Source organism: Corvus cornix, chromosome 5 (genome assembly GCF_000738735.6).
Source record: "Corvus cornix cornix isolate S_Up_H32 chromosome 5, ASM73873v5, whole genome shotgun sequence".
NCBI classification, from domain to species: domain Eukaryota; kingdom Metazoa; phylum Chordata; class Aves; order Passeriformes; family Corvidae; genus Corvus; species Corvus cornix.
Window position 1 is genome coordinate 56,220,445 of NC_046335.1, and position 24,049 is coordinate 56,244,493.

General features: G+C 45.6%; 2 protein-coding genes across 15 annotated transcripts in view; one reads left to right on the top strand and one right to left on the bottom strand.

Annotated features, from left to right (window-relative positions):
- The first annotated feature begins 4,123 nt into the window (after positions 1-4,123).
- DBX1 (developing brain homeobox 1) lies at positions 4,124-7,638 on the top strand. Its single transcript, XM_039551943.1, has 4 exons — positions 4,124-4,475; positions 4,971-5,072; positions 6,736-6,938; positions 7,261-7,638. The coding sequence occupies exons 1-4, from the start codon at positions 4,124-4,126 to the stop codon at positions 7,636-7,638; spliced, it is 1,035 nt and encodes a 344-aa protein (XP_039407877.1).
- Positions 7,639-16,513: 8,875 nt separating this feature from the next.
- The window catches only part of NAV2 (neuron navigator 2), a 368,864-nt gene continuing 361,328 nt past the window's right edge, over positions 16,514-24,049 (bottom strand). For all 14 annotated transcript variants that reach the window (XM_019293757.3, XM_010412648.4, XM_010412647.4 and 11 more), the window contains 3 exons: positions 23,840-23,958; positions 20,506-20,709; positions 16,514-20,194 (listed from right to left, as the gene is read on the bottom strand). In XM_019293757.3, coding sequence (XP_019149302.2) covers positions 20,069-20,194; positions 20,506-20,709; positions 23,840-23,958 — 449 coding nt within the window. In that variant the 3' untranslated portion in view covers positions 16,514-20,068. The remainder of the gene's footprint in view (positions 20,195-20,505; positions 20,710-23,839; positions 23,959-24,049) is intronic.

Below are 24,049 nucleotides of genomic sequence, written 5' to 3' on the forward strand. Positions count from 1 at the left end.
GGCTGAGGACACAATAAGGCAGCCCCCAAAAGAGCTTTTCATGCATGCGTAATATATTTGTTCAGCTATTCACTTAATGAAGCTGATAAATGTGATGCAAAACAATAGTCAAGTTAATCTATTTAGTAAAATGTTTTGAGACTCTCAGGCGATGTTAAGGAGGGTAGTGTGCTCGGGGACATTTTCATTTCAATACGCTCATCTCTTCCCTCTTAGGGGGGTTTCAAGCAACCTATGTGAATATAATTTCTTATAAATGTGTCTTTAATGGGTTTAATTCACCCTTGCCAGCTGTTTTTTTAGCTATTTTGTAAGAGCAAAACAAACGTGCCAGGCTTGGAAAGCTAGTTAAAATTAGTTTCGGTCACTGGGGCCAAGCTATATTTCCTGCAAACCATCTGCTTGATTGGCACAATAGAAGGATTTTCAAGAAAAGGGGGGATCTAGAAGAGCTTTGAACGAACCAACAGTTACTGTTCCTTGTGCTTGAATTCTAAAGGTGAAGACTTAGGTGTCTTAATACAGCCTCGCCCCCGCAGCCTCCATTCAAGCTGCCGGCATGGTCGATGAGCATCGTTAGGGGGCTGGGACACAGCAGGGACGGAGCATCCCTCCCCCTCTCCCGCCGGCCCCTCTCCGGCGGGAAAAAAAAAAAAAAAAGAAAAAAAAGAAAAAGGGAAAAAAGTGGGGGGAAAAATAAGAAAACAACCTAAAAGGCGCACACACACCTTTGCACCGCAGCTTTGGGGAGGAAGAAGCGGGGACACTGCGGGGCCGGGCAGCCAGGGGGGTGCGGAGCGGGGGTGGGCTGGTCCTTGTGGAGCGGCTCCGGGTCGGGGAGGGAGGGACGAGAAGTTCGGCTTCCACCTGGCTGCGGGAAGCGGCCCGGCAGGGCAGGGGCTGTCCCCGGAGGGTGTCCCGCGTGGGGCCGCGCCGTGGCGGTGATTGAGACGTCCGTCTCCCCGCGCCGGGGATGCGGGAGAGGGACGGGGCTCCGAGCGCCGATCCGAGCCGCCGGGGGGGGCCGGCCCGGCCCTGCCCAGCCCTTTGGTCTCCGGATTTGAAGTGCTGGCTCTCCCAATTTCATGCGGATTACCAGCCTCGGACCGGGACACACGCAGCTTCAACCCCCCACCTCCCCCTCCCCACCCCTCACCCGCCGGCAGTTTTGGGTTTGGGCTCTTTTTCCCTTTTTTTTTTTTCCTTCTTCTTCTTCTTTTTCTTTTTACGTGACAAAGAAAGTGAGTGACTTTTAAGAAATAAATTTTAAGATAACGACATTAAAATGAATGGCAGGAAGCACAAAACTGCCTGAGCATAGGTCAAACGGCATTAGTCACAGGTTTTATCCTGAGACATTAGAATTCCCTTTCTCTTAAATGATCACTGCCTTTGAAAAGAAACTTCCAAAGGAGATCACTTAAAATAAGATCCTTTCGTCTGATTTCTTGGTTTCTTATGGTCTATCTTCCCTTTCAATAGATGTCTAGTCCCTTTTGCCGTGGTGCTTAAGGAATTCTTTATGAGTGTGCTCAGACGCATCACAAGCAACCGGGTCCACGCGTGCCCCAGCATGCGTTTGACCCAACCTTCCAGAAAATGTCAGCCCCTCTTTTTTAAAACCAGAGAAATTAGCAGCAGTTGGTCTATAGTGAGACAAAATGCCCCCAATGTATAAGTAAAGAAAGGAGTAAATCATCTCAAAGGAAACGTATAATGACTGTAAAAAACTAAGTGTTCTCGGAACAGCCCGGGCGGGGCTCAGCTGGGAAACGCTGGGATCTGGGGGCGGCTGCGAGAGGGGCAGGGAGCAGGGGACAGAGATGGGACCAGGGGCTGGCGGGGCGCCAGGTAATTATTTTATTGGGAAAGCCCCATTTACTCTTTCCATTCGCTGCCGTCCCGCTCGCTTGCTAAATAACACCCTGAGAGCAGCGCTGCGCATAAACGGGGCTTAAGGTAACCCCGGAGCGCCCGGGGTGGGGGCGAGCGGAGAGCTGAGCCCGGAGCAGGGCGGGGCAGCCCCCGCTCCCCCCGGGCACCCCCGGCACGGCGGAGCCTGAACGGGGGCGGGGGGCAGGTGGCGGGGACCCGTCCGCACCCCCGAGCCCGCTGCGCTCTGCCTACGCCTTCCTTCCCCTTTTTCTTTACCTGCTAAGCATCAAGACCAGCAAAACTGGGGAGCGGGGGGAAACTGTGGCGAGGTTTTATTTCAAAGTGATGCTTTCAGACGGCAGACCTTCCAAGTCAGCCGTCTGCAGGTGCTCATCTGCTGGGGGCCGGCGAACAGCACCGGGAAAGCTTGTCAGGATCATAGAATTTCCAGGGCTGATTCCGTCCTCTCTAATAAATAACTTTTTGATTTGAATCAAGGGAGAGGTTTAACAGACTTTCTTTCTTCCCTAATGTGATATAAATCGCAGATGCACTTTTATTGAATGGTTAAAGCATCGACATGGAGATAATCAACACAAAACGTCCGGACAAAAACCATCGAGAGAAATAAAGCTGGTTAATAAGATTTTTGAGAAAGCTTTGTGTTAAAAAGTAAAAAGGGAAAACAGCTGAAGGTGACAGTTAGTTCATGGTTAATAGGATAAAGGCTGCATGGTTGAGCTGCACACTTCTGCTTGCAAAGGTTCAGACACACCAAAGGACTGAATGGGGTGCTTTTAAAACATAGGACATTTAACACATCTGTTATAGTCTTTAACAGAGAAATCAGGTAAAACCACTCTCAATAGTCGCTTTCATCACCCACCTCCAAAGGAAACTAACCCCACTTGCGCCTATTTCCATATTTGCCACCACAAACAAAACCTCTCTGCCAGAAGAATCCCTATTTACTACTTTCCCGTTAGACGATGCCATTTGTCCCTCGCACCAAAGTTAGGGGACTCCGGGCTCTGTCGCACTGACTAATACACCTTCCGAAATCCTGCACACGCCCACAGATAAAGAGCGAGATCAGGTGAATTTGGCTGCTTCGAGTCACTGACACCGACAAAGCCGAGAGTAGATCAGACAACTTCAGCCAAAGGGATCCAAACGCTACAAAGTTGTCTTCGTTTTCACAGCTGGAGGGGAGCGACTCTCAGTATTTTTAACGTAGATAAGCTACACAGAGGAGCAAGAGACTGAGAACTCGAAGGGGTTGCTCTGGTCCCACAAAGCTGCGCAGATCTCTTTTGTGTGCAATACTCAGATTTTGTGGGAGCAGAGCTCTTCCCGGCCACATCAAGGCTCACATTTAGGTCTGGGCAAACCTCTCGCTTGAACACAAGTACACGAGACTTTTACGAAGCTCGGATCTTGAAAGGAGAAGTTGACACCGCAAATATGCCTTATTCCGGACCTTCGATGTGCAGAGAGAAAACCAACCCCATCTACGCGCACTAATTCTGCCTCATACTAATAGCAGGAGCAGAATATGCTCAAAGCACGGTGGGATCCACTCTCCAAATGTGTTTCTCCCTCAACAGAGCTTGGTTCAACGTTTTCTAATTTGTATTTTCAAATCCACAAAACCCGTGCTTTTCTGAGAGCCCGCAGATAAGTTTCTATGAATATTTATTGATTTATTTCCTAAACTCAGCAGGGGAGCGGCAAATAAATTTAGTGCTTTCTTTAAATAATTCCCTTTCTACGAGGCAAGATGTCATTCGAAACTTTTAAATAGGCATTTAATTAGCCTGTGTGTGTTGCCTCTGAACAAAACCCCGCTGGGAGCCTTTGGAGTGCTGTATTCCAAAGAGGCGGTCAATATGCAAAATTGATGACTACACTTTCTTTGTGGCGGGGCCATTGTGCCCCGGTTGCTTATGAAGTCTAATCCAATCATAAATTGCAGCCCCGGACCAATGGAGAAGCCGGGAGCTCGCCCTGAATGAAGCTCAAGTGGAGAACTTTGTTGAACCCCATTGTTGGGGCTGTCACTTTTGAAAGAGCCTCAGCGGGGCTGACCACTATAAAACCCATGGTCCAGGAGGAAGGGGCAGAGAGAACTCCGCCAGACTCGCTGGCTGGATCTTTACCAACCCAGGTTTGCAAAGCAGAAAACAAAAGCAAACAAACAAACAAGCAGGCGAGCGGCCCCAGCCCGGCTCCGCGGACGGCCCCTGCGATGATGTTCCCCAGCCTCATCGCCCCGCCAGCCGTCTACCCCAGCCTCCTCCGGCCGACCCCCACCCTCACCTTGCCTCAGTCGCTACAGTCGGCTTTTTCCAGCCATTCCAGCTTCCTGGTGGAAGATTTGATCCGGATCAGCAGGCCCACCAGTTACCTGCCCAGGACTGCCCCCCCGCCCAGCATGTCCCCCCCAACCTCGGCCGCCAGGACGGACTCGGGAACGCCGGAGCTCCCCAGCTCCACCACCGCCGGCTCCAGGAGGATCTGTTCGCCACAGACTTCCAGCAGCGACTCCACTTTCCTGAAGTTTGGAGTCAACGCCATCCTCTCCTCCACGCCCCGAGCCGGTAAGCGGGGGACACCCCGAGCTCGCCGCCGGCCGCGGCTCCGGGCGCGGGGGACACACCGCCCGCAGGAGAGGGGTGCCGGGCGAGGGGCAGCGCAGGGAGCCGGCTTAGGAAAGGGAGGGAGGACCCTGTCCCGAGATGCAGAGCCCTCCGGCATCGCTCGGATTTCGGGGGCGAGGGACAGCGCTGCCCGCGGCAGGTCCCTCTCCGCCGCCGGACGGAAGGGAGGAGCAGGCGGAGGGAGGGTCCCAGAGACGAGGGGTCCCCCGGCCGTGTCTTCTGGCTGACCCTGTCCTCACGGGTGCCGCTTTGCTGGCAAAACCAGCAAAAGTGCCACTTTTCCTCGGCGGTTCCGGGTTCAGTCTGGCTCTTTTACTTTTTCTAAAAGTACCACAGCGTTGGTCTCCAGGACCAAGCGACAGAACCCAGCCTTGCCATGGGTCGAGTCCAACCGGTGGTTACTCTCCGTTTAATTTGATTTTATTTATTTACTAGAAACCTCCCCTGCGTTGCTTCAGAGCGTCCCGCCAAAGACTTTCTCCTTTCCGTACTTCGAAGGATCCTTCCAGCCCTTTCTCAGATCTTCCTATTTCCCAGGTAGGTGTTTCAAAATGTCCCTCTGCCGGCACTGCCCGCTGATATCTGCCGTCCCTCCGTTCCCCCCGGCGGGGTTATGCCGCAGTTCAGAGGTTGGAGGGAGTACAACATTCAAGCATCAGTCGCGCCAATTTGCTGCCCGATTTAGCACAGGCAGTGACTGCCTGACATTCCCTGCCCGCTCCTCCCGCTGATCCGCAAATTAGCCGGGATTGTCACGGTCCGAGGCGAGGCGGGTCCCCCTCCCTCCCTCCCTCCCTCCCTCCCTCCCGGCCGGCCGGCGCTGCTGTTTCAGCACCAGGAGGAGCGGTCAGCTCCCGCCGCCGCCCGCGCTCCGCGCCCGCGCAGGGACGGAGGGAAGGATGGAGAGAGGGAGAGAACAGGGAGGGAGCCTCTGGGGGTCCCCCAAACCTTCCCGCGCCGCCGCGCTACGGGCGGGTCCAGCGCGCTGCGGCAGCGGCGTAACTGCTCTGCTGCACCCTCGCCTCCAGCCCCTCCGCCGAGCACTAACCCTTCCCTCCTCCACCTTCCCGGTTACACCGTCAAACACCGCCGTAAAGGCGAGAAAGCAGGCCACGGAGGTGTGATTCTTACAGCACTACTATAGTGTTGAGAGAACAATAACAACAACAACAACAACAAAAAGAAAAACAAAAAAATCCACCAAACAACCAAACCCGAAATCTAATTACACAAACAAGCTATTAATTTAAAAAGAAAACAGGGAAAGGGAGAGAGAAAAAAAAATAACCCAAGCTCTTCTATTCATCCTCTGGATAATGGAATTTGCTTCCTTTCTCCAGCATGTGAATAGCCTAACAAAAACAACTTGAGCTTTATAAATAGCTTTTCATGTCCATTTAATGAAAATGATTTGGGGAAAGAGACGATTGTGCCATCAGTATTCTCCCGAGGAGCCTGGCATGCCGTTGTGTTTAGTTTGAAAGTGTAAATCTCTTTTGTTCCAATAATATATGGCGTTAGCTGCTTGTCCTCAGTCTTTTTCTGTTAGTTCATTACTACACAATTACCATTCACGCTTCATTAGCATCTCTGTCTCTCTTGGGGAGGTTCCCCCCCTCCTTTTTTTTTTAAGGCGAAACTCTGCCCTTTTTTATCATACTAATGCCATTGGGAACCAGGCAGTGTGCTAATTAGCTGTTACTTTTCATGTCTTCGAATTGAATTCTCCAACTTTGGGGGGGGGAGGAGGGAGAGAGAAGAGATTATTATAAAAAGATGAATACTGATTGATCAAAACTGCATCTGAAGAGGAGCGGTTTTGTTCGGAATCAGAAAAGTCCTCATTTTCATCTCGAGCATAATAAAGCATCTGAAATGATAAAAGCATCTGAAAAAAATCAAATGCTTCTGAGTGGGAGGGAGAGCTTTTTTATTATACCTCTATCTTAGCTGGTACGCCTCGCTTTGCCTTTTCAGGCCGGAGACCTTTGAATCTCCCAACAAAACCGGCCACCATTGACCCATTTTCCACATTTGAGTTGATAGATCTAATCCCGGCGATCGCTGCCTGAAAGGGGGCGGCTGGTTAAGCCTCAAGCTCCTTTTCACCGCCCCAGGTTGATGAGCGCCCGCCCGGAGGGCAGGGAGGGATGGTGGGGGCCGGTCCCGCTCTGCTCAGTGCCGTGTGTCCCTCCCACAGCTGCCTCCGCCGTGGTCCCTATCCCTGGCACCTTCTCCTGGCCGCTGGCTGCCCGGGGCAAGCCCCGCCGGGGGATGCTGCGCCGCGCCGTCTTCTCCGACGTGCAGCGCAAGGCGCTGGAGAAGATGTTCCAGAAGCAGAAGTACATCAGCAAACCCGACAGGAAGAAGCTGGCAGCCAAGCTGGGCCTCAAGGACTCACAGGTGAGAGAGTCACCAGGTCGGGGTGTGTGGGGAGCCAAGATTCCCCCACTCCCGGGGGAAGCTTTAGAGGAGGGGGGAGAAGGGGATGGTAGCAGGGAGAACATCCAAAGCAAGTTACAGATGGCACGATTCCCAGCTGGGTGAGTAGGACCACAGCCTTATTGCCCCCGAGCTCTCTCCTAGGGCCCTCCAAAGATCAGATTCTGTGGTTCCTGCTAGCTTTAGTATGGGCATGTGCAGGGTTTTGAGAGTGCAGCCAAAACACCTTTTCTGGTCCCTGCTTTACTGATCCATTTGCCTTCTTTGTTGCTTTGTCCCCTAGGTGAAGATCTGGTTCCAGAACAGGAGGATGAAATGGAGGAACTCCAAAGAAAGAGAGCTCCTCTCTTCTGGTGGCTGCAGAGAACAGACCCTCCCCACCAAGTTCAACCCTCACCCAGACCTCAGTGACGTAGGCAAGAAATGCTCAGGAGAGGAGGAGGAGGAGGAGGAAGTTCGCCCCGTGTGCCCGCCCAGCCCCCGGCATCCCTTAACCTACCACCCGTCCCCGGAACATCTACACCTGAGGGACAGACTGGACTCCCAGATGTCTCCTTCTCCATCCCATTCTAGCAGCCCCAGCAAACCTTCAGACTTCTCAGACTCAGAGGAAGAGGATGATGAAGGGGAAGAAGAAGAGGAGGAGATAACAGTCTCTTAGATCCCTTGCCTGCCCCTACCATCACATGGGGACACTGCAAAGATGTAAATAAACCAGAGTGCTATAAATTGAAGAGGTGCTGTCCCACCCCAATGTCCACATGCTTCTTCAGTACAGGTTCTTTATCACAATAGCTGCAAGACTTCCTTCTCCCTGGTATTCCTCATTTGTTGCCCTGTGTGGAGGTTTTCGTGTTCCTAATACATGCCAAACTTTTCATAACTCTCTCTGCTTAACAAGCAATATTTGCTCAATTAGCTACCTTCTCCCAAAAAACAGACAGGCAGCTCCTGGCTCTACAGCAGGGAGGAAAGGGAAATTCCCCTGTAGGAAAGGAAACTTCTTCCCCCAGATAAAAAAACCATCAAAAATACACTATAGATGGTGTGACCATTTTTATTACCTTTCAAGTGAATTTCCAGCTACCTATATTACTTCAGCTCCTACTGAAGACTTGTCTGATCTAGCAATCCTTTCCTCCAAAATAAATAACCTTGAGGGACACAGACCAAGCACTGCCTCCCTCCTCACCGCAAAGAGAACCATGCTTGTGCAACAGATCCATTGATACCCCTGGAATGACTTTGAAGGTATCATGCAAGCATGCCCTGTATAATGGAGATCCTATACATTTATGATTTTCATTTTAATTTATTCATCAATATTGTGTTCAAAGCACTGTCTGACCCACCTTCTTGTCCACAGGTTTGTGCTTATTTTCCACTTTGCTTCTGCTATCCGTGGTGTGGACAGAGGAAAGTGGATACACCTCTTTGATTTTTAACTGAACTTTGCTGTCTTTGCACAGCTTATATGAACTGTACACTATTTTGTACACTTACTCTGTATGGGTGTTTTATACCAAGGTTATTGTCAATGAATATAACAATGGCTCAACAATGCTTCTCTCTTTTTTTTTTTTAATTAAATGACAGCTAAACTACAGGCAAATGCAGCTGTTTAATTGTGTAACTTATAAAGAAACATTTTTATTTTGTATTTTACTGTGTACAGACTTTAAATATGTATATATATTAAAGTGGATGATTGTCAAATTAAAAAAAAAGTAGATTTCCAAATTTGATCATTCAGTAATACTTGGTTCTGGTTAACAGGTTGTTGTAGTGATGCCTTTTCTTGGTCTTAAAATCAAGAGTCAAACACAATTAGAAGGGAGAAAGGGATTTCACCTCGGTATTTATTTTAAGGATCCTTAGGTGCACATGTCCAGGTGGAATGCACCAAAATGCACCCCACAAAATGCACACCCCAAAAGATTGGGTATAACATTATAGGTCTTACTAATTAGCATATCTATCAAAGATTCCCCAATGAGAGGCTCAAGTGAACCTCCCCTCCCCAAGGAACCTTCCCCTGGATGGTTCTATCTTGGTTTACAGAATGTGTTCTGCAGAGGACCTTGGGGTCTGGGGCACACTGATCCCTAACTACGAAGCTTCTAAAATGTTGAGTCTCTCAGCTTGACAAACAAGTCCAAGAATATAGGCAAAGAGCACTAGGAATACAGAAGTTGTAAAAGATATAACAGGAGTATAAAAGAAAAGGCAAAAAATCATCGTGGCATCAGTAGCTTGTGTCTGGAAGAGGAAACTACCTTTTATCAACAGTATAGTGATCCAAAAAGAATTTATCAGCTTCAAATTATGAAACTTTACAAGAATATCTACCTGCCTTTTAACTAGGGAGCAACTGACCACACATCACTGACTAAGATGCTACAGTTTGTAGACTGGGAGCAGGTAATTAGACCATTCTTACAGGGTAGAGAAGCAGAATGAAAGAGATACATTTAACTCTTCAGCCCGGAGCCCAGTCGAGGATCACTACTACAGCACCAGGCAAATCCATAACCACCCACCTGCTTTTTGGTTCTATCTTTCTGCTGCACTCTACAGAAATGTGGGTTTTGCCTTGCATACAGGTAGCAGAGCTCTTCTGAAACAGAGATTTCATTACAAAACTACGTTTATTTTCTACTGCCTGGTTTCTAATGCCCACCATTCGTAACACACCAAAACAAAAGAAACAAATGCAGCAGATGTCCCCTGGACCCAACTCTCCCTCTACGCTCCACTGCCACAGCCACAAGGGAAGGTATGAAAGGAAAAAGAGAGTGATTCCATTTGGAAGGGACCTAAAAAAATCTAGTCCAACTTCAGGGCTGGCCAAAAATTAAAGGTGTTACTAAAGGGTGCTGTCCAAAAGCCTCCTGAACACTGCCAGCCACAGGGCATGACTAGAAAGGCTGTTCCAGGTCTTTAACCTGCTTCCAATTAGGTAATAGGGCACATCTAAGCTGGGACTCATTGTCACATTTCTCATCTTCTACCTCTCTAAGCCATTAGCAATTGATAACATACACCTGAGATAGGTGAAATGGAAAACGAGATGGAAAAGACATGAACAGTATTTATCCCACAAAATACAGTGAAACAGCAAAAGTGTTTGTTGTGTTGTTGTTTTGTAAAAGCCATGCACAAAAGAAAAGCAGAGCAAGGAATTCACTCGCTGCTTCCCACGGGCAGGCAGGTGTTCAGCCATCCCAGGAGAGCAGGGCCCTATCACAGCTAATGGTTGCTTGGGAAGACAAATGCCATCACTCCAAACATCCACCCCCTTCTTCCTTCTTCCCCTCACTTTATATCCTGAGCCTGATGTCACATGGCCTTGGGTCAGTTGGGGTCACCTGTCCTGGCTGTGTCTCATCCCACCCTCCCATGCACCCCTGACTCCCTCTCCCGTGAGACAGAACAAAAAGCAGGGAAGGCCTTGGTTCTGTGCAAGCCCTGCTCAGCCTTAACAAAAACATCTCTGTATTATCAACATAATTATTAATATCTATATTATTGTGCATTCAGCACAAATCCAAAATACAGCCCCCTACCAGCCACTGTGAAGGAAACTTACTCTACTCCAGCCAAAACCAGCACATTCAGTAAGCATAAGGCTGTAGTTAAGTAACTTATAAAGACAGATATAATTCAAAACACAATTTGTTTTAAAATCCAGTGGCTACTCCAGAGGCCACAAGTGCCATCACACGTATTACAGCACTCTAGAAAGGAACATGTCCAAAATAAGAAAGGTAGTGCTTATACAAAACCCCTCCTGAATCACTGTTCAACAGAAACTGCTGATCTTCTTACACCCTCTGCTCTTTACATCTTCTCTGCACTAGAAATGCTATCAAAAATAACTATTTAAGACTGCTTCTTCCGGCATGAAGGCTATTACATCTTATACTGCTAGACAAATAGCCTTACTAGAGTAACATGGAATTGCCACAACAGAGAAAAATCCTTACCCAAAAATGTGACACTTAATGATCTTACTCTTTTTTCTTTTCCCATTTCAGAGTCTTTCTTTTTAATAGCACCAAGAACAGTGTGCGACTACCAAGCACAAACATTTGAGATTCAGGGATACCTTAATATGAAATTAAAGAGCTCGTTTTTATTTACCAACAGCTGCCAGACTGCATCTGTGGCTGCAGGAAGGGGATCTTCTTCTCCAACACTTCCCTTTTACACTCCAGATGAAGAATCCAGAGTTCACAGCTACCATGGGATGGCTCATGTGGCACAGCTGTGCCAAGGGAAGCACTGCAGAAGTAGCCACCCTGTCTGAGGTCTAATGTCAAAGGCATAAACTTATTCTCTTACCTCAAATGTGGAGATATTCTAGTCACATTAGGAGGCCCTAGAGGCAGCTGGGTTTGTCCTGGTGTGCACGGCATTGGGAGTTCAGCTTGGGTGTATTTCTGAGAGCAAAATGTTCCATAATTTGCTGTTAACAGCCAGTGTCAGAGGCCACCTCCTCCTATTTCCTGAAACAAGCTCAGCCCTCTCTTCCTGTCTCTCTCTTTACTTTTAATGCAGCTCTCTGTATACTTTGGGAAAGGAGGAAAGGTGGTAAGAAGCCTTCACAGAGATGGAATAATTTCCATAATGATTAGCAGCATCCAGAGTTTTGGAAGCTTTGGTCATCCCATGTGTAATACCCATAACAACCTCTGTTTCATGATACCAAAGAGCTCTTTTTAAAGAGCCAGCAGCCCAGAGTGTGTGCCTTTTCTTCCTTCTCAGAGGGAAATCTCTGAGACTGGGAAATGGGTAAGGCAGAGAGGTAGATTTAACTTTGGTGACTGAGAGCTCAGGGCAGCAAATTCTCAACTATTTTATCCCTTAAGAAACCAGCTGGTTCAACATCTGTGCCTGCCAGCGTGGGAGAGTGGCTTTTGGACAGGGGGTGAAAAGGAAATAAATCACTTTCTCAGGGAGTCTGTGCTGTTGCTGCCTGCAGAGCTGTTGGTGACAGACCTGGAGTGTGTCCCTCTGGTCCCACTGCCTGGTCAAATGGCTTCTCAAGCAGTGCCCTGCACAAATGGGGCAGCTGGATGTGTTCTCACCCAGCCACAGCCAGGCAGACAAGGCTCCTGCACAGACATTTACTGGGAGCAGGTTGAGAAATAATAAAATAAAATAAAATAAAATAAAATAAAATAAAATAAAAGAAAAGAAAAGAAAATAAAATAAAATAAAACAAAATAACCCTTTTGAAGAATATCTGTCCTCCAGAAAAGTTTGAACATTACAATAACCTTTAAGAGGTTAAGTAGAGCACATGATGCAAGGCCACAGTTTCCAGAAGCAACCAGTGAAGGCTGAGGGTGATGACAGGAGATTAAACCCCAACCAGTTCTAAACCCCCATCCTACAGGAAACTAGATTGGTTTGAAGAGACCCAAGGTCAGTCCTAGAAAACACTGATGGCATTTCAAAGTCTTTGCCTGGGAAGTTCAAGGTAGGGTTTGACACAAGAGCTGTGGGCTCTGTTACTGTGAGGAGCAAGAAGGCAGAGTCTCATTCCAGGGTGTGTTCCCTCTCCAGGCCCAGCCACGTGCCAGTGTGTGTGCATGGGCTGGGAGAGAAGTGATCAGACTGAAGAGCAGGAAATGGGATCTGTTCCCTTGATTTGCTTTTCTAGCACCTGGAACTGCCACACTGCTGTGTCTGAAGAGCACATTGCAGAAATGCTCAGCAAGGATGGGAAAGATCACCCCTTCTGCTGTCCCCTGTCATCAAGTGATCTTAATTGGACATCTTTAGGGCTCTTGTATTTTTGAACCAAGAGTGAACCTGATATAAATAAATAAAGTCCTTCAAGCTCCAAAAACACATCAACACCACTTTCCCAACCCACATGACAGGGATTTAACACCAGGGAAGCCCAGCAGAGTAAGGCCTCACAGGAGTGCCTTTACTGGACATACACAAGTGCCAGGTGTGCTGCTTTTATCTAATTTTCCCTCCCATGTAACCAGCAAAATGCTAAAATATTTCATTAAATCATACAGCAGCATGGGTTGGAAGACATCTGGAAAGATCCTCTGGTCCAGCCTTTTGTGGGAAAGGGAATCTAGGTGAGAACTGTTACCCTGATCAACTGTATTGTGAAAAACCTCCATCAATGGGGGCTTCACCACATCTCTGAGGAGATTGTTCCACAGAATGATTGTTCTTTCTGTAAAAAACATCTTTGTGATATCGAGATAAAACCTCTCCTGGTGCAACTTGTACCCATTGCTCCCTGTCTCCTCCATGTGGCTCCTTGGGAAAAGAGAACATCCATCCTTTGTGGCTGCCCTTTAAGTACTAAAGTCCTGCGATGAGATCCTCCACAAGTCTTCTTCAGGAGAAGACCTAATTGCTTCCATCTTTCTTCACGGGGCAGGTTCTCATACCCCTCCTAGCTTTAGCCAAGCTTAGCCTTCCTAAATGCAACTTTGCATGGCCCAGCAAGGTTCTTGTAGTCCTTGATGGGTATTTGGCCACCTTCCCATGGTCAGTATTTATCTTTTTTTTTATGTTTAAGCACATCCCAAAGCTGACTGTTAAGCCAGGGTGGTCTCTTGCTCTGCTTTCTCCCTCTCCCTTTGTAGGGGTTGGACTGCTCCTGAGTAACTCCCAGCCCTTATAAGCTGCTTGTGCTCTCCATGGATGCTTCCCACAGACCCTCACAGCTGGGCTCTGAGCATATGGAAGTTTCAGGAGTGCCACCCCTTCTGAAATTCAGAGGTTTTGTCCTATTAGTTGTCTTCAGTGGGCTTAGGAGGATCTGAAACTTCACAATGTTGTCATCACTATATCCAAGGCCACCACTGATAGTTATGCAGTAAAGTAAATATTATCAGGTTGTGAGCGCTAAATCCAGGCAGCAATGTGCTGTTCTGGGCCACCATGTCCAGCATCTGCAGCAGGAAGTGTTTCTCAGTGCTTTCCAGGATCCATGTGGATGATTTGGGCACTGCTGTACAGAAATAGATTGTTTAACAGTCAGAACTGATTTGGGGCTGGAGGGAGTGTCTGGCAGCAAGTGTGAAGCTGAAAATTGTGCAATAACATTGTCAGAAATCCTGTTGTGCATGAGGTTCAGTGGCTCACACAGACCTGATCTTAGGAGGTTGTTCCTTCCCACCGGGCTTAGGTTTTCTGTCCTAACTCCTCTTTTGCACTGGGTGGTGCTGGTTCATCACAATCCCAGTAAAGAGGCACTCAGACCTGCTGAGGTATCAAATGCTGTTTGTTAGGGCTAGATGGGAACAGCAGAGACAACCTTCTGTCCCTTTAGATGCTGAGAACCCCCAGCGGAGCAGCACCCACACACAGCATCCTGGCCACACCCCATCCATGGGTGTGGGCATTCAAGCTATCACAGGAGGGTGTTTTCCTACAGCAAAAGAACTCCATTAACCATTTCTGCTGACAAACACAAAGGATGTACCCACGAGAATTTCTTGCTGCATGGTTAGACAAAGCCCCGGACACACGGATGGCTCAACTCCTCGTCACCCAGCAGGAGCTGCAGGCCCCTCTGTTTGAGTGGGCTGAGCTTATCCTGTGGACAAGGGGTTTGTGCCCCACAACGCGGCTCTGAAGGCCAGCCTGTCCTCATGGCACAGGGCAGAACAGCACAGCACAGTCCTGGCCATGCTCAGGCTCACTGATAACGGGGATCACCAGCTCCACAATGGGCTTTCAGTTAGGATCCATTGGAAGCACAACCTCTTCCCATCTGCCTGTGGATCCCATTTTATGTAAGGTCCTTCAGACTTCATAATTGCCCAGCCCCACATGAGTGGACTTCCTAGAGGAGTAGGAGGAATTATCCATGTTTAGCCAGGGCATGGTCTCCACCCCCTGTGACATCTCTCGAGCCTCCAGCAATGGAGCAAATCAGAAATACCTGTGTCTGAGCAACCTGCTCTTACTGAAAATGTCCCAGCTCATTGCAGGGGGTTGGACTAGATGACCTCTATAGGTCCCTTCCAACCCAAACCATTCTGTGATTGAGGAAGGAGAGCGGAACATGGATTTTTCTGTGTGGCTAAGCCAACAAAGACGATGATGGGGAAGGTTTTGCCTACAGTCAGCCCCACTGCCAGGGGCAAAGATGAAAGTTGTCCTCAGCTGCTGTGCTCTGCTCTAACTCCCGAAGCCCAGATTGAACATCCACATCAGAAACCAAAGATAACCCTTGGTTATCACATCTGCCATAGAGATCAGTGTCAGGATCCTGGGCATCAGTAAAGTGATGAAATGCACAGAAAGTGTGGAATGGAGGATGGGAGCCTGCAGGGTATCAGGAGGAATTTCCTTCTTGGTTCTTGAGGCGACTACTCCAAAGTACCAGTGGAAAAGGTCAGAGGAATGAGAAGGGTGTAAATACATATCACAGGCTGCAGACTGAATTTGTAAAATGACTCCAGACAATTTCCCTTCTCCGTTGCAGAAAGGAAGTCAGCACTGATCCTATGGCGCTGAGAAATGATGAGACGGATCCAGGAAGGACATAAAATGAAACAGGATGTTAGAAACAGAAAAGTAGGAAAATAAAGGTTAAAGAGAGGATGAGGTAAAGGAAAAAAAAAGTCAAGGTAAGCGTACAGGACAGTGTGCATAGAGCAGAGAAAAGAATAAAGTGGGAAAGGGACAGGGCAGCCAAAAAAGGAAAGGAAGAATTCCTGATAGTAAGCATTTTGGTGGCAGTCCAGTATGGATTCAAAAATTGTCCAAGATCAAGACTGAAGCATTTTCCAGGACCAAGTCTAGGACATGCAATTCTGTGAATCAAAGGAGGTTTACAGAACACAGAAAAATGTGCTTGAGCATGTCCAAAGCAATTCTGCCTCTGGAAAACTGCTGTGAAGGACAAAGCCCACACTACACATCAGCTCTGAGCTACCATTCACACTGCTGTGTCATTAGAAGTATTTTTAGATCGAACAAGCTTGAATGCAGATCATCGGTTTGCAGCAGAACTTGGATTTTCTTTGAAGTTTTTTACACGTGAATCTGTCCTACCAACATTAATCATTCAAACAGGTGATAAGTGGACACGGAACTGCCAAAAATGCAGAAATATGAAGAGAGTAAGTCTCCAGGAAAAAAAAAAAAACACCTTAGATTTTAAGTGCAGAGGTGTTTGCATTTATCCTTTCTGAATAGAGAACTTCAACTTTTTTTTTAGTCAGAGTATTTATTTGCCATGAAGGATAATAGTTTCCTACATGTTTTTACTGACCATGTATTTATTACTGTATAACCATATTGCCTCTACCAAATGGGTGAAGAGCAACCTCTCTTCTGTGGAATGTGAAGGTTGTCCAGAGGGGTGGGAGATGCCCCTGGAAGCATTCCAGGCCAGACTGGATGGATGGGTGAGGGCTGTTGCCACCTTTTCACACGCACTGACAAAAACACAACAAAACTAAAGGAGCGAGCCCCACGATCTTCAAATGAAAAATTACAACATGGTGATGAAGAAGGGATAAAAAGCTCTGGGAAGCCACAAATCTGAATAAATAAGCATCAATTTTATTGAATCGTGAATAATTTAAGACTGGTACAATCATCAGCTTTATTCTCCATGACACGGGGTGGGGAAGGGGTAGAAATGGGGAGAGTGAGAAAGGGGAGGCATGATCTCAAACAGACCATTCACAAATTCCAATCCTAAATGAGAACTGAAAATTAAATAGGGAGAGGAGCAAATGGAAAACATCATAAACGTACACAAAATACTCAATTCCTAGTTTTCTCTTTAAAAATGGCTAGAAAAAATTCATCAAAATGCAGCACTTTTAATCAAATATTTACATTTCTATGTTACAATGAAAAAATGTACATCTTATAGAACATATTTCATAAACTGTTCCACTGGAAACGACTAGATCAAAACAGCAACCTTCCATTTAATATCGACAAAGATTTTTTTGCTTTGTTTTTGTATATTATTTTTTTCTTGAAAGAAAATTGCCACATTTAGACAAGATTTCATACACATAATATCGAAGTTAAGCATCAAGAATGAAATATCAGTTTGCTTCTTTCAAAATGTACAAAAAGGCTAACCAACCCCCTCCCTCCCCTTCCCCAAATAAACCACATCTCATTTATGGCCTGTATCATTCTTGGCAGTTCTGAAGGAAAGAAAATGGTTTATTCTCTCTCAATTTATAACTCAACACGAATGTTGCATAGAATCTTGCATTTCTTGTTGATATTTTTTTAAACAAGCCAACTTTGTAAGGAGGGAAAAAAAGGAAAAAAAAAAAAAAAGGAGGTGTTTTGAAAAAGCCTTAAATGAGAAGGAAGTCATTTAAAGAAAGACTTAATCTACGAAAAGTCTTGATAAAAACTATGATGTGTGCACAACAGGTAACCCTGCTTCCCGAAGTTTCAGAAAGACACGGAATATTGTGATGCTCAGAATGACTAGCCTATTCAAAATTGCCTCTCACTTTAAGCCAAGCTAGTGTCAATAAAAAATAACAGGTAATAGAAATTTCTTCCTGAGCTTAAGCACAGGATTAAACATGAGGGAAAAAAAAATACCCCGTTCCCCACAAATAAAATACCACTTTAAACATGTCTTTTAGCACTCAGTTAAAGGTCAACCGAGACATTTTCTAGGATAGCAAGTCCATTTAAAGCCCTAGCCCTGCAACTGGATTTTTTTTACAGGCACATGCTCTATCTGCACGGATTCAGTTGGGGGATTAGGTACCAAAATTCACAGTAGTAGCAGGTAAAGTCAGTGCTGGGAAGCAGAATTGTCAACACTACTGGAAAAACTAACTTCTCTCAAAGTCATCATCAGCATGCTATGGATTTGATTCCATACAGATCTATCCCATTTTTTACAGTACCAATAACTGGATTAGGAAAATTGGCTGAGTAACCTTTGTTATCCATTCAGTGAAATAATTAAATCAGAGTTCATAAGGTTAAAACAGTAACAACACCAAGCTCTTCCCCCCCATCATTAAAATATTTAAATTTTTCCTTTTACAATATTTTTCTTTTTTAAAAAAAAAAGTCATCAGCACTTAAAAGTTGTAACAGGAGCAGATTCAAGACCAGCTTAGTAAGACAAAGTACAGTTATGTTACAGAAAGTCATGAGGTATAATAAAACGATCCTCTCAAGCGGAGCCACAGAAGCATGAATTTGTCTGTTACGTTCCTTTAAACCCACAAGCTCTTAAAAAAGTGTTTGTAATAAGATTTCTTTCTGTACATTGAAAAACCAGCATATTCCTGTAATTTATTATAGTTGAAAAGCTTTTTTTGTCCCTCCTGCATGGATAAAACAGCTCTTCAGTGATTTATTAGCTGCGGATTGATATGAACCTGAAATGTTATCTCATTTCCCTCCTTTTTTTGTCACATTTAAACAAATTCTAGTATCTCACACAAACAATATTCACAGCAACTTATGATATTTCAAGAGATGACTTTAGCCCTGTTTCTTTAAATAAAATCCCATAATATACAGCACTAATTTAATCAAACACAATTAGTACAAAATAAGGCATCGCTTTTAAAAGTCAGCACCAAAGGAGAGCTGGAAAGGCTCGTATGAATCCCTACGGAGGAGTGAGGTGGTGGCTGAGGTACAGCTGACATGCTGGGGATGGTGGTGTCACCAGGAAAGTGCAACTCTTTGGGAGGTGTTCTTGTTCCCCAACAGAAGTACAAGCCTTAACACTGATAGTGTGGGTATGTGCGTTCACAGAGGAGGAGAAACCAAACCAGGTTCACAGCTCTGCCACAACTCAAAAGCGTGGCACAGCTAAACTCAAAGCACACAGTACTCAGTACCTTATCTTCTTTTTTCTAGACCTGAATACTGCTAAAATAGTTATTTTTTTTTCTTTGCAATTAAAAAGAAAAGTCATGGAAGTCAGTATTGTCACCAGAGAAGCTCTGGAACTGCCACAGAGCTGAATTTTAATTAACCCCCTGGTTAATTAAAACCAGGTTGTGCTGATTGGAATGAAACCTCTGAACAAAACCCAAAGTTTTTAGAAAACAGCTGTAACATTTCATGGAATTAAAAACTCAAAGTCTGACTCACCCCTTTGCAGGGGTGTAGCTCACCTCTGTGTACAGAGCTCACCATGCCTGTGCACTGCCAAGGGTCCTTTGGAGCTGTAGGACTTCATGGGGCACAGCCCTTCCACTGACTTCTGTGAAGGAGGGAAGCCCCCTCTCCTCAGGGTGGATCAGTGGGATGTAAATGCCACAGAAGTCAGCCCAGCTGGTGGTGTGGATGTAAGTGGGAAGAGAATTGGGCCCTGACTAGCAAAGGGCTACCTGATCTTTCACTTGTAGCAGGATTGAATTGTTACACAGTGTTTGAAAAAAACCTGATTTGTTCAGACTGTATATATATTTTTATATATTCCTATTTATATATATAATCTTTATAAACACAAAATGAAAGAAAGCCAAGGTCTCAGACTGGCAAGGAGAGCAGCGTTTTTTGTTTTTGTTTTTTTTTTTTCCTTTTCTCTTTTTTTAGTATTTATCCAAACTTCCCTGTTTTGCAGCTTTGCCTTCACTGAGTATTATTCCCAAGGCAAGTGATACCGCTATAGCACCAGAACTATATGAAGCTGAGTTTAATCCACAAAGCTGATTGGTAAAAGTCCAGCCCTCACGTAAATGTGTTTGGTCAGAAGCAGCAAAGGCAAATATTCCCTCTCCCCTCTCTTTCCAGACAGTACATGGCACAAAGCTGTTTGCTTCATAGCTGTGAAGTTGCCCCCCCGGTCCCTTCAACTTAGTAATGATGATTATTTTTAACATCTTCAGGATCTTAGGCATGAGAGCTTACAGCAACTAAAAAGAAGGAAACAAAGGAATAGTGCAGTTCTCATCATCGTCAAAAGAAAAACAATATAAAGGTCGCTTGGGTTGCCTGCACCCAGGTTCAAGATTGCTCCAAGTGTCTTGTTCTTGCAGCTCTAATACTGAGATCCCAGCCCAGGAACGTGTTCTTTTCGTGAGTCTGTGATCAGGGCTCTTGCCAGGTGGAAACAACCTCTCTCTGTCTGAAGAAGATCACAGCGTCGACTCCAGGGATGAATCCAGGATGTCATCGTGATGGCTGTTGCTGTTGGAGTCGCTGTCATAACTCTGGGGACTGGAGAAGTTGGCTGCCTCCTGCAGTCTCATTAGCATGTTCATCTGCAAAGGCAAGGAAGCTCATGATTATTTGTATTCTGAGGTAGGAACAGCATTAACTCCACACAACAGCTCCAGTGGCATTTGCTTTGCCAGCAGGCAAGGAAGGAAAGGAAGGAACAAGCGGGGTAAGCAATACCGAGACTCAGAAAAGGGGTGTGACTGTAAATCACAGCAGCATTCAAGTTACTGATAAAACACAGGCTTTCCAGTAAAGGAGAAAATGAGACAACAGCCATAGAGCAGCTCCTGTTTCTAATCCCTAGAAACAAGGAAAATGAAATGGTTCTGCTGTTCCAGACAGGAGAGCTTACCAGAGGATCTCCTTCAGCATCACTCACTGGAACTTGTTTGCTGGTGGAGCCTTCCCGGGACACGGAGTAGCCGTCAAAGCCCACGTCCTCAGGCCGCAGCTGGAGCAGAGGAGGCCACTCGTGGTGCTGGGGGGTGGCTGCCCAGGGGTAAGTGTCCATCACCCACTTGGCAGGATCCTCCCAGGGCGCTCTCCTCCCATACAACTGAAAGAGCACAAAACCACGTCAGACGTTCCAACCATCTCATCCAGTGCCTCCCTAACTGAAATGAACGTGCCGTGGTTCTTGGGCTGCAGGAAACACTTCTCAAGCAGGGCTGAACATGAGGTTTTCCTTACCCTAATGAAACACAAAGCCCTTTGTGATGGCACTAATTTGAAAGCAGCTGACCACCTTCTCTGAGACTGCAGTGCCCTTCTCTTGGAAGGAAGAAATGCCCGAAAATAACATCACCTAATAAAGTCAACTTTAAACAGTGTCAGCACACAAAAGAAGCCATCAGTGCTGACATCTGGATTGCACTGGCAGCTGCCTTACAAACTGTCATCCATGGAATGTGGAGGAGGAAACCTGAGATCTGTCATCAGGCAATAATGATGGATGTCAAGGCATAAAGTTTTCAAGTCAGATCTTTTTCATATTCAACCAAGAAAAAGAACCAGCAGCATTTGTCTATGGTCAGGTTTCTAAGTAAGCAAGCTCTGTTTCAAAAACAGTTTTCTTTACGGAATAGACTGCATTACTGAATCCCAATGTGTTCACCCTTCCATATTCCATTTGCCTTAGCTAGACAACACACCCATTTTAATGCCTCATGACTTCCAAAAGAATAAATACAGCTTCAGGTGGCTTTAAAACATTTATTTCCACTTTATGAATTGCACCAACAACATCCTTCAGCAACTGGAGGTTGTCTCTGACATCTTGTCACTTGAACTCAGAGAACTGTCCCCTTCCTTTATCCCCCTGCACAAGGGGAAAAACAACAGTCTAGCGAAGAAATTCACCAGTTCTCTGATGGATCTAGGACTATCTCACTTCCTTCAACACTATTTCTTCTTGGTGTGTTTTTTATGGGCTTAGATTTTGCATGCACGAATACCACCACGTGGTGTGCAGTGAAGCAGGAGGGAGCAGAGGTGCCAGCAGATGGTGCTAGGCAATCTGAAACGCAGCCTCCTCCACAGCCCAAACTCTTCATCCTTCAGCCCTGCTATGTTATCTTCCCAGCATAATGGCTTCAAGATGTGGCAAACCAGATTTCCTATTTTAATCTTGTTTTCAGATTTACAATGATACATGTCATTTGGTAAGTGGCATGGATTTTATATTTTTCATGTCTTTTCTCTCTAAAGTCTGAGCGGATCCAAGCTCAGGAGAGACCGAACGACTCACTATCCTCTTCCATGGCAACCAGGTCTGTCCACCCCTCCCACTGGCATGTTTTGCAGGGAGCAAGTCACGGGACAAGGATGGAACAGGTTGATCCACAAAGCGTGAAAGAAAAATCACTGGAGTATGAGTGACAGTGGCAGGAAGCCACAAGGGACTCTGGGTTCTCTTTTTGCTGGTGCTGCATTCTGTACTGATAGACCAAGCAGGAAGAACTTGGGTTTTATACAACCTTCTAATTTTCACATCCCTGTTTTGAAGAACAAAACAAGTCAGCTCCCATGGGAGCAATTATTGCTAGGATCCATTTGGTTTGTTTGTATTTGACCCAAAATAATTCTCTGAATGAGAAACAGAAACATAAAAATAGCTCAGTGCAGATCCACAGAGATCAGAGTGAAATTAGGAGCCCACCTTTCTTTTCTGGCAAGCAATTTCAGGAAAGAAAATGTGCTCTCAGAGGAGCCTTTGTGGGTGTGGGGAACAGAAAATAGCCCCAGATGAAACCCACATTTCTAGCATTAGCTTGCTCATTAGCACCACTCTGGCTACTCTTTCAAGCACTAAAGTGTATCTTATCCATCAACCAAACAAAATGAAATTTTTTAAACAGGAATGAATTAGTGCAATTTGGGGAAATGGGACTGAAGGGGACAAGGTGAGAAACTGAAGTCCTTACACCTGGAACACAAGCCACTCAAATAACCTAAGGAAAGATGGAGATACTGGGCAGAACAAGGAAGCACAAGGATGGTTTTATCAATTGCTCACTCTCTTTCTCCACTTCCATTACGAGTTTTTCAATGCTTTCCACACGTACTGATCAGTGATATGAGAGCTTCAAACCCCAGTACAAGGAGCCCAGGCATTACTGTGAGTATCAGTTTTCTCCCTTACAAGAGCAAACAAAGTCACCTGCTCTTTTTCTCTTGCTTTAGGTTGGAAAGACTCCTGGCTCCCATTACCTTCCTTTATAACAAGTTTTACATAAAATGGTTCTCCTGCTCTATTTCTAGCAAAGTTGCTGAATGTGTTTTGTACTCCAGGATCTATCGTTTTCCTCATGTCTAAGAGTCTACCACAGTTGTCCCAAAGAAAATGGGGTCTCCAAGTACTGACAAATTTCAAATGGCAGTTGCAGTTTGCCCAAATTTTACCCAAAACTTGGAGAATTCATGTATTTCAGAGATTTGTAAGAATCCATTAGTAAAAGCTTAGTTCGAAACCATATCTTAAACTAGGTGCTTACTCTGGGCTTACTCTGTGAACAAAGACTGATTATTAAAAAACCTCTTTTTTTTCCCTACCTAAACAGCAAGTCCATAGCAATTCTCTGCTGAACCCACCTCCTGATTCCAACAAGCTTCACAGTCATACAGACACCAAAAATTGCATGGCAACACTTAAAATCATTCCAAATTGCCAGAGTACGAATCAGTTACTAAGCACAGGCAATCAGTGATGATTTCACTTCATCCTCTGAAAGAATTATGAAGGAATCTACTAAAAAAATCATCTTACGTACTGAGAAGTAATCAAAATGTCACTGCTATGATCCTGTCATTCATGAATACATTTTTCCCTGTACACAGCTTTGTTCCTATGCTGAAAGATTTGACTTCCAAAGGAAAATCCTGTGTAACAAAGTTAATGACCACAAGCATGTTTTTCTGATGCACAGGATAATTTTAAGGTGTGCTTCTGGAACACAATATTGAAAGGTATTTGTACGTCTAACTCCCCCCACTGAAAACATCAGCAGTTTGGCATCTAATCATTTCTTCCACTCTCTATTTCAAAAGTGCTTGAAGAGACTAATTCTGCCTGAAATGATTGACAATTCTGGTTCCGTATCTACAGAAAATGTTGCCACTACTGAGTTTTGTTACCTTTTGAGCAGATGCCACTCTAGACCTATGATTTTTCCCTTCTGCCTGCTTACCTGTAGCCCTTCTCTAACTGCCTCCAGAAGATATGGAATGATGGAGTAGTTCCACAAGTCAGTGAACCAAACTCTAGAACCATCTACATCTATTGGACAGGAGAGGAAGAGCCGTGGACCTGGAGAGGGAAATTCAGACATTACACTCAAATCACAATCACAATAAGCATCAAAAATAGGATTGATAACATCTAAAAGTAGGGTTTTAAA

What these genes read in the sequence shown, in the direction of transcription:
- DBX1 (XM_039551943.1), top strand. Translation starts at nt 4,124, where the DNA reads ATGATGTTCCCCAGCCTCATCGCCCCGCCAGCCGTCTACCCCAGCCTC. An exon ending in CTCCTCCACGCCCCGAGCCG is followed by an intron (nt 4,476 to 4,970) that starts GTAAGCGGGGGA and finishes TTTATTTACTAG; the next exon opens with AAACCTCCCCTGCGTTGCTT. An exon ending in CAGATCTTCCTATTTCCCAG is followed by an intron (nt 5,073 to 6,735) that starts GTAGGTGTTTCA and finishes TCCCTCCCACAG; the next exon opens with CTGCCTCCGCCGTGGTCCCT.